At 31.8% G+C, this 14,849-nt stretch overlaps 1 protein-coding gene across 1 annotated transcript; it reads right to left on the minus strand.

Annotated features, from left to right (window-relative positions):
• Positions 1 to 5,971: 5,971 nt before the first annotated feature.
• Positions 5,972 to 10,230, minus strand: LOC105804404 (replication factor C subunit 3). The gene is made up of 11 exons (XM_012637003.2): positions 9,994 to 10,230; positions 9,775 to 9,885; positions 9,353 to 9,385; positions 8,798 to 8,966; positions 8,303 to 8,484; positions 7,954 to 8,090; positions 7,759 to 7,857; positions 7,443 to 7,512; positions 7,294 to 7,368; positions 6,489 to 6,534; positions 5,972 to 6,331 (listed from the first exon to the last, which is right to left on the minus strand). The coding sequence occupies exons 1-11, from the start codon at positions 10,075 to 10,077 to the stop codon at positions 6,273 to 6,275; spliced, it is 1,065 nt and encodes a 354-aa protein (XP_012492457.1). The 5' UTR covers positions 10,078 to 10,230; the 3' UTR covers positions 5,972 to 6,272.
• Between the last annotated feature and the right edge of the window lie 4,619 nt (positions 10,231 to 14,849).

A 14,849-nucleotide genomic window follows, 5' to 3' on the forward strand; every position in this document is an offset into this window, starting at 1 on the left:
TATGAAATGTTTACATTTTCTGTCTGTTTGATTTGTAAATTTTGGTAATACTTTGTAACCCTATTCTGGCGACGGATTCGGGTTAGAGGTGTTACATGTTTGTTTGGGATTCCGCAGATGACTTAGAATGTTCATCCATCAGATTAACTTATAATATGGATCAATTTAAGTCATGATTTGACCAGTAGCCTAAGAGTTGCCAAGTTCAGTATGAGAATCCGTCAAAAGTAGGATTTGTACAATGTTCATCTTAAAAGATCAGCTAGTATAAGTCGCCAAGAGTAGTATTTATACGTTCCCGATCCTGGGGAAAATATTCAACATCCGTCTAGGTGAGAATCCGCCGAAGGTGGGTTTGGTATAAATATCTTTCTAAAGAGTGTAAATATTTTCCAAGAAGAATATGTGATTTGCATCAAGTGTTGTAATCTGAAATCTGCCTAATTAGTGGACTGTGTGTAGGTTGGTCAAGTATGGAAGTTGGCATATATGTATACACCTGATATTAGAAAAATATCTGCCAAAGATAGAAAGGAAATCTATAATCTTCAAACAAAGAATTCAACAACAAATGCTTCAATGTAATCTGGGTTAAAACTCGCTAAGTTTGTTTGAACTTACAAATGTTTGTTTATGTTGCAGGTTTCGCTTTGGGTATGCTAGGAGAGGCCAAGCTAGAATTTTTCTAAGGTAGCAGTATGAGTTACGTCATTATGCATACAGAAAGTACTGTAGGAGTATGGTGGTTAATATATTACACCATGAAGAGTCTATCTTTAGCAAAGTTTTAAGTTGTAATGTCTTATGTTGTTTTTCAAAATCTAATGTATTCTTAAATATTTTATTTATTTAGTCTTTTCTTCTAAAGATAGGTAATAAAATAATAAAAAGTATGTTTTAAAATGGTTATACATCGGTTGTAAAATTTTTGCTAAGTGTTTATGTGTTGTAACATCCGATATTTGGATCCAGTTAATTGGGTCAGGTGGAGGGTGTTACAGTTAAATCCTTAGAACTTGTGAACAATGATGTATGTGACCCCATGAATGTTAGTGTACGAGGTGGTTACGATTATTATGTAACTTTTATAGATGATTATTCTAGATATTAGTATGTGTACCTAATGCATCACAAAAGTGAAACATTTTGATAAATTCAAAAAGTTTCATGTAAAAGTGGAGAAACAATTAAGTTTACTCATAAAGACACTTTGATCTGGTCAAATTGGGAAATGCTTATTGGATGAGTTCTTAAGATACCTTGTAAAGAATGATATATTATCCCAATTAACTGCGCCGAGAACTCCACAACAGAATAATGTGATAGAGAGAATGAATCGAACCTTATTAGACATGGTTCAATCAATGTTAAGTTATTCATAATTGTCAATATCCTTTTGGGGATATGCTTTACAAACAACTTATGACATTCTGAATGATGTACCAAATAAGATTGCACCTAAAACTGCATACAAATTGTGGTACAACAAGAAGTCAAGCTTAAATCATTTTAGGATTTGTGAATGCCCAACCCATATATTGGATAAAGATGCAAGAAAGTTGGATTCATGGACAAAATTGTGCATGTTTGTGGGATATCCTAAAGGAATAAACGGTGGTTTGTTTTATAACCCGAAAGAGAAAATAATTATAGTGTCAACTCATGCTACCTTCATTGAGAAGAGTTACATGAAAGACTTTAAACCTTAAAGTAAATAAGTACTCAAGGAACTTTCAGGAAATATACAAAACCCTACAGTAATAGTTCTGGAGCCAACTCCTAATAGTAGACTTGTAAATGATTAGAAACATAGGGAGCTTTGTCGCAGTGGGATAGTCTCTCGTAGGCATAAGTTCTTCCAATATGACAGAAGTGCTTGAAACACCGAGTTTGTCGAACAGAAAGATTGATCCACTCACATTTGATGAAATGATGCAAAGTGTTAATTCCATACTCTAGGAAATAGCTATGAAAGCTTAGATGGATTCTATAAAGTCCAATTCAGTGTGGGAACTTGTAGACTTATCGGAAGGGATAAAATCCATAAGGTGTAAGTGGTTTACAATAAGTAAAAAAAATGCAGATGGAAAAGTGGAAACTTATAAAGTCAAACTTATAGCAAAATGACATAGTCAGAAAGAAGGTATCGAATATGAAGAAATAGTTGGAAAAAATATGGTTAGAAAATGGTTTTATTGCACAACAAAAAATTAAAATTTTGAAAACCTAGCCAGTTTATTATATTTATAGCAATAAACTGTTTACCAAAATCGCACTTGTGTGTTCGGCTAGACGGATCCTTGTCTTTCCTTATTTTCAACCAAACGATCTTTTCTGCTATTTTCGTACCACAAATTGCTTCAAGTGTGGGCTCAAACGAATGTGAATCAAACATAAAACCAAAAAATATTTATTTTGCTTTCAATGGGAAAAAAATCTCTCTTTAATAGAAACCGGTAGAATTGTTATTCCAGAAAATAGAATTTATACTTGGAAAATAAATTCTCACTATTTTCGGGAAAAATAATAATATCTCAAAGTTTTTTATTTAGCCTACCAACGTCATCTATTTGTAAAGAGATTAAGAGAAAAAGTGAAACATTGTCGAATTAGTAGAAATCTATTTCAATAGAAAAAGTAAATCATAGTCTAACTAGGATTAGGGAGGGGTGACAACCCTAATTAAATAAACTAGGGTTTGTTGTCCCATGTATCAACATGATAGGCTTTTTGGCCTCTCCCGTATTGGTCCAATTATAATACTTCTTAAACTTTTAACCCAGTATTTTATAATTCATTCCAACCCATTACATGTTTTTCTATTTCCCAAAATAAACATCATAAATTAATTTAAATAAATAAATTAAATTTCTAATTAAATAATTTTCTCAACCCGATTCTAATTCTGTTAAAATCATGAAAACTTTATCGTAAAAGAATTTATGAGAAAATATATTTAATATTTTTACATTCAATGAAATTACAATGATCAATTAATTTAATTCCATTTTCGAACTTTAATTAGTTAATTAATTAATAATTTAAAAGTAATAAATAAACTTTCATATCATTTCCATTTAGAGAAAACCACATTCATTTCTAAATATTTCCCATTTCTTTAATTCTACCATTTCTATCCATTTTTGTTCATTTGATTTAACATGAAATTCATTTCTGGTTTCAACTAGCTAGCGGAAGGACTGATTGGACATATGTTATTTGGGCTCAAATGATTTATAATTAAGTTTCAACTTTCTCATATTAATCATAAACTAATTTAGTCATGAATTCAAACCACTATAGTATCGTGACTAAGCTCTCCTTAATGACATACCATTATGAAAGCAACTCAATCAATGTTTGTTCAATGATCATGTCATAAGTGTGTTAGCTTCATAGAATATCCTTAATCTCTTTAGGATAAATCCGCTCTCTAAATATGATCTCATTTTATCTCACGGTAACTATTACATCTTCCTTCATGAAAAGTCAATTACTATCAAATAGTAATCAAGTCATTCATCACAAAGATGAATGACCCATGACCATATTTACTCTTCATTTATCATGTAATACATATGAGAGTATATCATCTACCCGTATCTTGGTCTATGAATTCCACTATTGTGAATGATACTACAAACTGCAAAAGTCGTATACCTAACGCACTAACTTTTAGTTCCTTATCTATTTGAACTCAAGCTTTTACTTACATCAAACTATATGAGTTACGCAGATATAGTCCATCATCTACTCAGGATTAAGGTATGTCACACTTTAGACATCACAAGTGAATAAATCCATAAACGGATTTATGATTTATTCTTCTTGGGTCTAGTATGATGTACTGTCAATCCAGACAGTCACATCTATGCCTCTATCTTCTGAGAGTCATCCGCTCTAATGCCCAAAACAAGACATCTATCTAATTGGACTTCATACACATTATATTAGTCTTTCAATTGGTTTGTTCATTTCTGATTAGACTAACGACATGTTTAGGTTTGTCTACTAATATAAATTATCTTCTTATATAATGATCTGAACACATAATACCGCTTAGACTAACAATAAATTTATAATTTAATTTTGCCTCTAAAAATTTTTAACTTCACCCTAAATATGGCCTAATCAAGAAAAATTGAAAAAAAATCATTCAATTAATTGTTTTTATTTCTTTAGATTCAAATTTATTACTTTAGTTTTAAATTATATTTAAAAGGTTGATATTTAACTAGCAAGCTAATTGAAAATTGTATTAAATTCATTTAGAAAAAACGAAAATTATAAATTTTATTAGTTATTTAATTTATCCGAATAACGCATATTAAACCTATATTTAAAGAAGTTGGTTCACATGATAAATTTGGCTAGTATCTAATCTAATAGAGAAACAAAGTTAGAAAAAAATTATTTAATTGGGTATTTAAAAGAATTTGTTTGAATGTTGATGATTGAATATTGTAGTAGTGAGATTAGAAATAATGGTGGGTGGATGTGTATTTGAATTCAAACGTAGTTTTAGTAATGATGTGAGAATAAAAATGACTATTTAAAATATTAGATTAAAAATAATAAATAAATAATTAAAATATATTTATAATAAATAATAAAATAAAAATAAAAATATTTTTGAAATAAGAACTAAAAAGTAATTAAAATCATATTTTAAATATTAATTAAAATTATTGATAAAGGATAAAAGAATAATTTCATTATTCATTGGAGGTGAGGTTTGATAATTGGACCCTTCCCCCTCCAGTTAAAAATTAAGGGTTCATTAAGAAATAATCTCACTGGTAGGGGCGTAGCCAGGGGCTGGTAGGGGCACTGGCCCCTTTAAAATAGAAAATTTTTTATTTAGACTTTTTAAATTTTTTAAAATTTTAAATTAGTAAATGTAAAATTACACTTTGCCCCCTAAAAATGATAAAAATTTGATTTAATCCTTCAAAAATTATAAAGATATAGACTATTCAAATGGTGAAATTACATTTTTACTATCACAAAAATTAAAATTTAATTTCGACCCCCTAAAATAAATTTCTACCTTCGTCCCTACTCATTGGTGATGCTATCCAAACAAATATTATAAACATACTCCGGTGTGTTTAATTTATAAAATAGGGTAAAAAGGAGTTATATTTCAACATTCTGAAGGTGCGTTGAAATTTAAAGGCATCTTGAATGCGCTCCAATTTACGTCCTTCTATATTGATAATAATATTGATATTAATTAAACTACACTTCAATCGAAAAAAAAATTGTAATGTAACTTAAACAATTATCATAAATTTAATTTTCATTTGATTGAAATAAATGATAGTGCCTTAACTGGTGGGGTTCTAACAAAACCAGCGATTTTGTTGGGTTTGTCATTTTCCTGTTATTGTCAAATTATAAAGTCTTAACTATGGTATAAAAGTCTTAACAATGGTATATATATGTGTGTATATATATATATTTGATTAACTTTTGGGGTTTTATTTATATTTTATATTTCAGGAAATTTTACATAATTTTTTTATCAATCTTGTGATTTTTAAAAATTGTTTTAGAACCATTTAGGATTTTTTTTCGAATTTCTGAAAACTTTGGAATTTTAGCTTTTTAATTATATAGTTTTTAATTTTTAAAAGTAAATTTTAAAAAAATTTAAAATCACATCATATATGACACATGTCTATAATTTTAGAACAATAATTTTGGTCCCATCAACTTCTATAAAGAACATGTAGTTAAATAATAAAATGGTTTTATAAATATCATTAATTTAATATGATAAAATAGATCAATTTTTTTATAACCATAATTCCAAAATGAAATTAATAAAATAACCAATAGTTTCCCTACCCTAATCAGTGCTATGAATCGAATAATAAACTTCATAGTATATAATTTTGTGAATTGATACAGTACTTGTATATAACTTTCTCTCATTCGAAAATTTCTTGATCTTGCAACTTAGTCCTTGAACCTCAAAACTGAAATCAATTTCATTATCTATCAAATTAAGTCCATGAAAAACCCGAAACATAATTTAATTAATAAACCTGGACATGAATTGAAAACGTAAACTAGAAGAAAGAAGCAAACAGCGAACGCTAAACACCAAATGCAGTTATGCTAGTAAAGAAGAGTGGCTAAAAGGGCAAATTTAAAAAGGGTCTTGCTTACTAGCCATTACATTACAAGAAAAGGTAACACAAGGCCTACAAACAAAGAAATTATCTCCTTCGCTACCGGAACTCTATAACAAAACCAAGCCTTCTTCAGCCAAATGTTGCAATCAGGAAAGCCTTGTAAATGCTCATGAATTTGGCAACAAATGCTACAAAATTATCAGAAACAACACAACATTCATGAAATTGATTATAGCCAAAACTGCATAGCAAAGCACATTGTCATGCAATTATGTTACAAAGGAAAGAACCGCTATGTGCTATGCAATTGAAATGATTTGTATGCCCAATGGAAATTTTCCATACCTTCAATGTGAAAGATGGCTTTCTGTCCAAGACGCATCCTATGCTCCTGTTAAATTAAAAGAAATCAATTGAGTACACTAGAGCTAAATTAAGTAGTATTGTTTTACACTAAGCAGGGCCATGCCTCCTAACTTTCACATTCTGTAAAAACATAGCTTCGAATCCTATCGCTGAAAACATCTTGCCTGACCACCCATACTAATCTGATATTTACCACATGACTGCAGAATTATCACTTATTTCACATTTAACTGAAATCTTCTACCAATCACTTCACGGCTTGATTGTGATCCATACTTTTGATAGCCATCATGTCTTTAAATTAAATCAAAGAAGCCTTTTTATGCTGAAACCCCTCTTTGCAAAGAATTTGAGAATTTCTTACGTCAAATGCGTAACCCATTCAAACCAGTGGGGAATCAGAAATCCTGGCGGACTATGCCTTGTGCAAGCAAATTGCATGCTTTTTTAAATGTCTCTCCAATTTTTTGTTAAATAAAAGGTATTAAATGATAGTATGACTGTTTGAACAATCCATGCATTCATCATTTTCTCCCCTTCATTTGGGGTTTCACTGAAACAACCACATTGTGAGAAGATTGCATTGTTTTAAGTCCCAAGAACAGAGCTGAGAATTGAGATTAACATGCTTACAATTATTTTCCATGAAGCACAGGATAATCAGTCATAATTAACCAAAAGAAAACAGATATCTAATGTTGGTCCGAAAGTTAAAACACATTGCCAACTCAGCATAGCCAAACATTACAGAGGCATACAAGATAGGAAAGATTATTCAACTTACATAATATGCAGCCCAATGGCAAACCTCATGCTTTAGCTCTGCATCCAATTTCTTCAATAGTTCATGGAGGAGCCTCTGAGACAACAAGGAAAACAAACTTTAGTTGGAGAAAGATAACAGACCACAACATAGCATCGCATTATATTTACCTTCAAGACAATCTCTGGAGGGATGCAATTGATGAGCAATTCATACACCTTGCCTCTAACCTGAAACAGCCTAAAGAACACAGAAAAAAAGTTTAAAAGAAAGTCCGCAACCAAATAGATACCACAAAGGACATTTTATGTCCAAATTTACTTTCTAGTCTATCAATCCTAGACATCTTTCCCATTGTAACTTTGGCAGCTAACGACATGCATTACGCAATTAGCTCATTACCAGATAGCTATTGAAAAGAATTATATAACTGTTAGCAATTTTACTAACAGAACAATAAGATACTTTAAGGTGCTAGGCAAGAACCTTTTAGGACTCTGTTCCTTCATTATGTCAGTTGCTATTTCTGATATATATTCTTCCCAATCCATTGGCGGAATTGCTTGGTTGCTTGTAAAAGGATACCTATAATAAAAAAATATAATATAAAAACACAGATGAACTAAGTTTCCAGCATAGATTTGCATGGCAGCAGCATCTATAAAAAGAAAAGAGCCTAACTGTTGAACACGGCAAGTCTCAAATGACAATATAGCTCTCCTTAAATTCCGGTTTGACTTTTCAGCAATGCGGGCTGCAAAACCAGATGGAATTTGCAGCCCTTCTTTCTTTCCAATGAACTCCAACACCTTAACAATCTGGTAAGGGGAATTTTACATAAATGAAATCAATTCACTGATAAGACAACAAAGATTTTACATGGAAAATAATATTCATGCATACATCATAGTTCTTTTGGCCACAGCCCATTACAAGGGTTGGTGAAAAAGGAGTTGAAGTATTGTTACTAGGAATTTATCCATACATTCTTTCAAGTATTTAATAATAAATAGTAGTGAACTTCCTTAACCTGTTCTGCTGAAGGTGCATTTATTCGGATATTCAGACAGCGAGATCGAATCGCCTCAGTGACTTTTGAAGAACTATTACAGCACAAAATTAGCCGGCAAGAAGCACTGTACTTCTCCATTGTTCTACGGAGAGAATGCTGAGCTTCTCTAGAAAGCTTGTCAACTTCATTGAGTACTAGCACTGACATTCATAAGAAATCATAATGAAACAGTGAACTATGCAATTACTCAAAATTTCAAAGAAAAGAAACCCACCAAATTCAAATAAGCATCAAGAAGAAAATCAATTAGACATTATAAACATAAAGGACAAGACAGATGAATGTTATAAACATAAAGGACAAGACAGATGAATGTTATATCCAGAACATTCAATACTAAATATACATATGAAATGCCATTTTGGAGATATGATTTACAAACCAAATTCGAACAGAGAAACATGCTTCTAACATGGATTTATAAGGTTGCAAGCAAAATAATATCAAAATTACCTTTAAATCCCTTTTTCCCTTTTGTGTCAATGGGTCTATTTTTAGCCATTTCTTTAATAATCTCTTGAACTATATATCTGTCCTGAAAGCCTACATCACTTGGACTCAACTCCACATGGTTCGTGCTTGCTAATGTGGTCAACTCAAGATCAATGGTTCTACTTCCAGCCTGAAATAAAATTAAAAGAAGAGTTAGAAAGCAGAAGTTTAGAAAAGGCACCGATTCAATTAATAATGGATTATGAATACTCAATGAAACCATGAGCTCCACTGTAGCATACAAAGTTAAAAAACGGTACATGTAAAATCATGCATAACGGCCACTGAAACATTAAGGTTCAAAAGAAAGTATCCAAGATAACTTTGATAGATCAAGGGCATGAAAACTCAACCTCAGTGCTCTTATATGTAAGCCATCATTTGAAATTCTCATTCTAACAATGGAAACTTAACTGCAAATTTTATCCATAGAAAGTACACGCATAGTGCAGAATATTACATTTTAATATATCAAGAAATTTTTATATGAAATTTACATCATCATTTGAAACTTACATCAATTTTCCAATTCCTATTCTCCACTTTCACCTGCAACCAAATAAACAAAATGATTCTTCGAAGTTCAATAAGAAGAAAACCAACAAAAGAAAAACCATTAATTAATCCAATGGAAAACAACTCACTAAACTTCCTCCCTTAATGTTTATCCCAAAAAGAATCCCTTAATTCTATGAAAATAACCCAACCCAAAACTTCAGAAGGAAAAGGGATTACCAAGTTCAAAATCCACAACATTTCAAGCTCCCAAATTAAACGAGTAAATAATCAGTTCGAATGACCAAAAAATTTTGTTTGAAAAAAAAACTTATCGTAGTACTGGAAACTTTCCCACTTAACAAAACATTTATAAAATAAAATAAAAAAGCCCAAACCGGATCAAAGGGTAAAAAAGATGAAATTGGGAAAACAATTAGAACCTTTTCAGCACTGGGACCAAATATTTGTCTAAGAAGGGCCATGATTAGGGTTTTCTTGCCAGACCCAGATGGTCCATAGAAGAGTAAATGCGGGCAATCTTGCTCAGTAACCTGTTTAATTCAAGAAAAAAAGAACATGAAATTACAATAACTAAGAAAAAAAATGGGCACTTAGAATTAAACAAAAGTTTGTTAAAGAATTAAAAAAAAAAAGAGTACCAGTTTTGTTAGATTTTGGGCAATGTCTTCATGAACAATGACTTGAGCTAGGGTTTTGGGTCGATATTTATCAACCCACAACATCTTTGAATAGAATTTTGCTTATCTCAGTTTATCTAACAGGAAAGAAAATCAGATGAGACAGAATATGGCGGGAAAGACAAGAGATTTGGGAGAGAAGATTGAGTAGGGTTTTATTATATTGGAAAAACTATAGAAAATGTGACTCAACTAACCCAATCACTATTAATTCTTTCTCATCCAACTATTAATTTTGTTTTTTTACGTCACCAGCTAGAAAACATCAAAATATTTTAATATAGTTGGGTGATAAAAAATAAATGTTTAAATATTTAAGTGATAATTTTATAAATTTTCATAGTTGAATGATTAAATAAGATATTTATTAATAGTTAGGTGATTATTTTATAATTTTTTATATTTGGGTTACCAAAAATAAAAAGAAAAAACATAATTGGGTGACTACTAATATAATTTACCCTATTATATTTAGAGGTGTTTGGCAAGCTAATATATGTTGTCTCTTGTTTGATTTCTAAAACTATTTTAAAAGTAAACTACTAGTTTGACATAGAGGTGCTCACGGGTTAGGTTGGGTCGAGTTCGAGTTAGGCTCAATCAAAATTTTAGGCCTGTTTGTTAGGCCCGAACTTGGCTCAACCCGAAAAATGGGCTAAAATTTTGTCCAAAGTCGGCCCGAATAAAAATGTTCAGACTTCGGCCTTGCCCATATTATTTTTTATATTAGTTATTTAATATACTTTTTAAAAATATATAATACATCAAAAACACTAAAATAAATATTTCCCAACAAATTGAAAATAAATTTTAAAAAAATATTTATACTTAAATAACAATAAGATATATACAACTTAACAATCAAATGCATCTAAAATAGTAACAAAATTAATAATAAAACAAGAGTTATACAATAACAATAAAATAGTAGCAACATGATAGTGAAATAGTAGTAAAATGGTGAAAAACAACAAGAAAATAACAAAAAAATAGTAAAAAAAACTGTTGGGTCGGGCCCTGACTGAAAAAGCCTTACCCAAGGCCCAGCCCATTTTTTTTTGCCCAACCCATTTTTCAAGCCTATATTTTTACCTTAACCCTCCCACTTTTCGGGCGCGCCTTCGAGCCTAGCCCATGAGAAAGTCTAGTTTGACTAGTCTCATTGGTATCCAAAAAAAATTTGTTAATTTAATCACCATTGTTAATTAAATTGATTACTCCCTTGTTTTCTTTTTAATGGAATGCTAATTGTGCAATCCATGTAATTAATGTTTCTAGCCTGCTCCACGACACTTCCATTCCCTCTTAGGTCCTCAACCTCCACCATTTTAATAGTCCTCTTATGACAAATTACTTAACAACTATCCATGGTCCTTTTCCAATTATTTAATGACAATTTTAATATTTTTTTCCATGTCATTAACATGTAATTTTTGTAATTTTTTAACTTTGAACCCTGAACACCAAAGCATGAACCTTAAACCTCAAACATCAAACCATAAACCTTAAACCTTAAACACTAAACCCTAAATTCAAGCTCAGAACCCATAATCTAAACCATAAACCATAAATCTCAAATCACGAACCTTAAACCCAAACTTGAACCCAAACCATGAACACAAGCCTCAAACCCCAAACTCAAACCCTAAACTTTGAACTCAGGGTTCAAGGTTTGGGTTTTAGGTTTAAATTTTATAGTTTGAGATTTGAGGTTTAAGGTTTAAGGTTTAGGGTTTAAGGTTCAGGTTTGTGTTTAAGGTTTAAGGTATATGGTTCATGTTTTGAGGTTTAAGGTAAAAATTAACAAAAATATGTGTTAATGACATGGAAATAATTGTTGAAATGTTATTGAATAATTGAAAGGGAGCATGGATGATGTGGTGGGAAGGTCCATAAAATAATTTCTCTTGCTCCACGACACTTCCATTCCCTTTTCAGGTCCTCAACCTCCACTATTTTAATAGTCCTCTTATATAATTTACTTAACAACTATCCTTAACCTCTATCATCAAACCACTAAATTGACACTCAAGATAAACTTCCACCACCACTATACCCTTTATATTCACCTTTATGAAACCACCCTTCAAACCTAACACCAAAGCTTAAATCAAAATTTCCTTATTGTTTAGCAATTGCCTAACCCAACCACTCTTTAATCTAACATCATCCGACCACCATCTTCCATTCTTGACCCTTGGTTTATCTAAGACCATCATTTCTTTTTTCAAAAATTCCAAGTACCAACCCATCATAAAAGAAAAGGTCCATTTTTCAAAAGCTCCAAACCGTACCTAAAAAAAGGCTAGAAGGGGAAAATTAAAAAAAAGGGGGGGAAGAAAGAAGTGAGACTTATCTTGTAGAGTTTCGATACTCTTTCTGGTTATTCATGCAATGAAGAGGCAAGTTCGGTCGAGGAGAACAACATACTAACGAACCAATTTACTAGTTGGATTAGGAGTTTAGAGTGTTTGAAATATACTACTGCATAACAAAACCGTTAATGTTAACATTAAACCAAACTTAGTGTCAATAAATAAAGCAATCACTGTGTCCTGAAAGAACCACTGCCTTAGAAGCAAATCCACCTTGATCGGTATAATTGTGTAGTGGACGTCGCCCTCCAAGGTTAACACAGTAGTTCAATATTCGTACGCTCGAATAAAAAAGGTGGAACACAATTAGTATTGCTTTTCTCGAAAGGAATTGAAATAAAAAAAACAAAAGCAATTCGTCGAAAGTCTGATAAAAAATAAACTGGAAGAAAACTGGTGAAACCACACTAGGTTTAATTCCTAAGAAAGATTGGAGGGGTCATAGACGATCCTGCTTAAAATCTAATCTCTTAGACATAATTTCCCTCTCGTGTAATTTCGTAGAACACTAGAATTTAGAGAACAAAAGGATGAAAAAAGCTTTTTTTTCTCTTATTGTGTTCTATGAAAAACAAGGAGAAAGATCTCCTATTTATATTATTTTCTAAAGGGGAAAAACAATAAATTTTCAGAGTTAGTTTCCTAAAATATCTCAATAGCCAGATTTTGATTCTATCAAATTATAACCATTTAAAAGCCAGATTTTAATTTTTTTCAAATCATAACCGTTAAATTTTTTTTTTCAATTTCTTTGCATTACCAACATTCCCCCACTAATGCAAAGTAATTTTTGTAAATATGAAAAAGAAGAAGGTAAAACGTAAGAAGAGGAACAACGAAATTAGCCGCTTAAGCACTAGTATCTTGTGGATTTGAACTAGTACGTAGTGAAATGAGTGGTTATTCTCTTTAACAAGTGAACGAATCTTTAACTTGTTAAGATAGCGTTTTAACTCATGACACACGACTAATCTTAGATCCAATTGATGTTCCGCGATAGATCAACAAGTTTTAGCCAATACACCTTAGGATGTTGGTAATTGCTTTAGAAAGGCTGCTCAATGTCTTTCATAGAAGGTGGCTAGTTCTTCACACTTACGTAGGTGATTTCATTAAGTCTATCTCAATATATACCACCCGAATCAGGACTATGAAATCATTAAGAGCATCTATTAAGCTCATTCTCTTAAAATTAAATTTGGTGAATTCATCAAGTTTGTCTCAATAGGACCACCCAAACACTGAGATATGAACTCATTAAGAGTAATAAACTCAACCTTACATGTCAATGAATTCATCAAGTTCGTCTTAATAGGACCACCCAAATCTTGGGATATGAATTCATTAAGAGTGAGAACTCAACCTTATGCATGTACATCATTCACCATAAGGATAGGTAGAATGTACACTATGAGTATTTCCATGGTTTCTTTTGATCACATTAAACTTAGAGAACTAAGTTGGGTATCCATCATGAATTCCTCAACCACTAAGCTTTAAGACCTATCCCCCTCAACGAATCAAGAACTATTTTCCTACTTAACCCTTTAGTTAGTGGATTAGCTAGGTTCCTTTTAGACCTCACGTACTCGAAAGCAAATACTCCATTCTCCCATAAAGAAATCTTTGCAAGTATATTCCTAAGCCACTTGGCCTCTTGCCTGACTCAGTCAAGAGTTATAAATTTTGATTCCATCGTGGAGCGAGCAATACATGTGTTTAGCAAACTTCCAAGAAATAGTTGCTCTACCCAAAGTAAAAACATACCCACTTGTAAAGCTAACTTTATCAGTTACCCAATTTGCATCACAACATCTCCCTAAGATTGCAGGGTATCTGACAAATTCCAACTTCCAAGTTATTTTACTTTAATTTCACTCAAGACCATTTGGGGAAAGCTCAACCTTGATAACTAGCATAGAAAATTGCAGACCATGACACTCCCCCACCTAATATGACGATGCCTTCATCGACATGAGTCACACTTTTAGTAACCTTGTTGCATCGAGTTGACATTTCAATCTCAAGTCCATCTTGGGCCATTAAGGCCTATGGTTATGATTCATTCAACGCGCATCGAACATAGACTCGAACTTGGTCTCATCTCAACCATTGGTGTAGTCTTGTCTATGCCCATTCCTCCACTGAACACTCGGACTCAATGCCACAACATATAATCATCAGGTTAAAACCTTGAGGAACACTTAATGGTATGACTTTTTGTCGACGGAATAATACTATATTTTTTTATACTAAAAAAGCATCCCTCGGGACGTGGTTGATGCCAACCATCCTTTACGACACCAATACAAAAGTTCTCAACATGAGAAATTTAGACACATTGGCCATCTCCATTTTAGGCTCTTTCAACCCCTCCATGGTCACCTATTTGGTGTGGCCATCTTGGCCAACTGCAACACATGCAACACCACCAAACTAGGT

This window comes from Gossypium raimondii, chromosome 11 (genome assembly GCF_025698545.1).
Source record: "Gossypium raimondii isolate GPD5lz chromosome 11, ASM2569854v1, whole genome shotgun sequence".
Classification (NCBI taxonomy): domain Eukaryota; kingdom Viridiplantae; phylum Streptophyta; class Magnoliopsida; order Malvales; family Malvaceae; genus Gossypium; species Gossypium raimondii.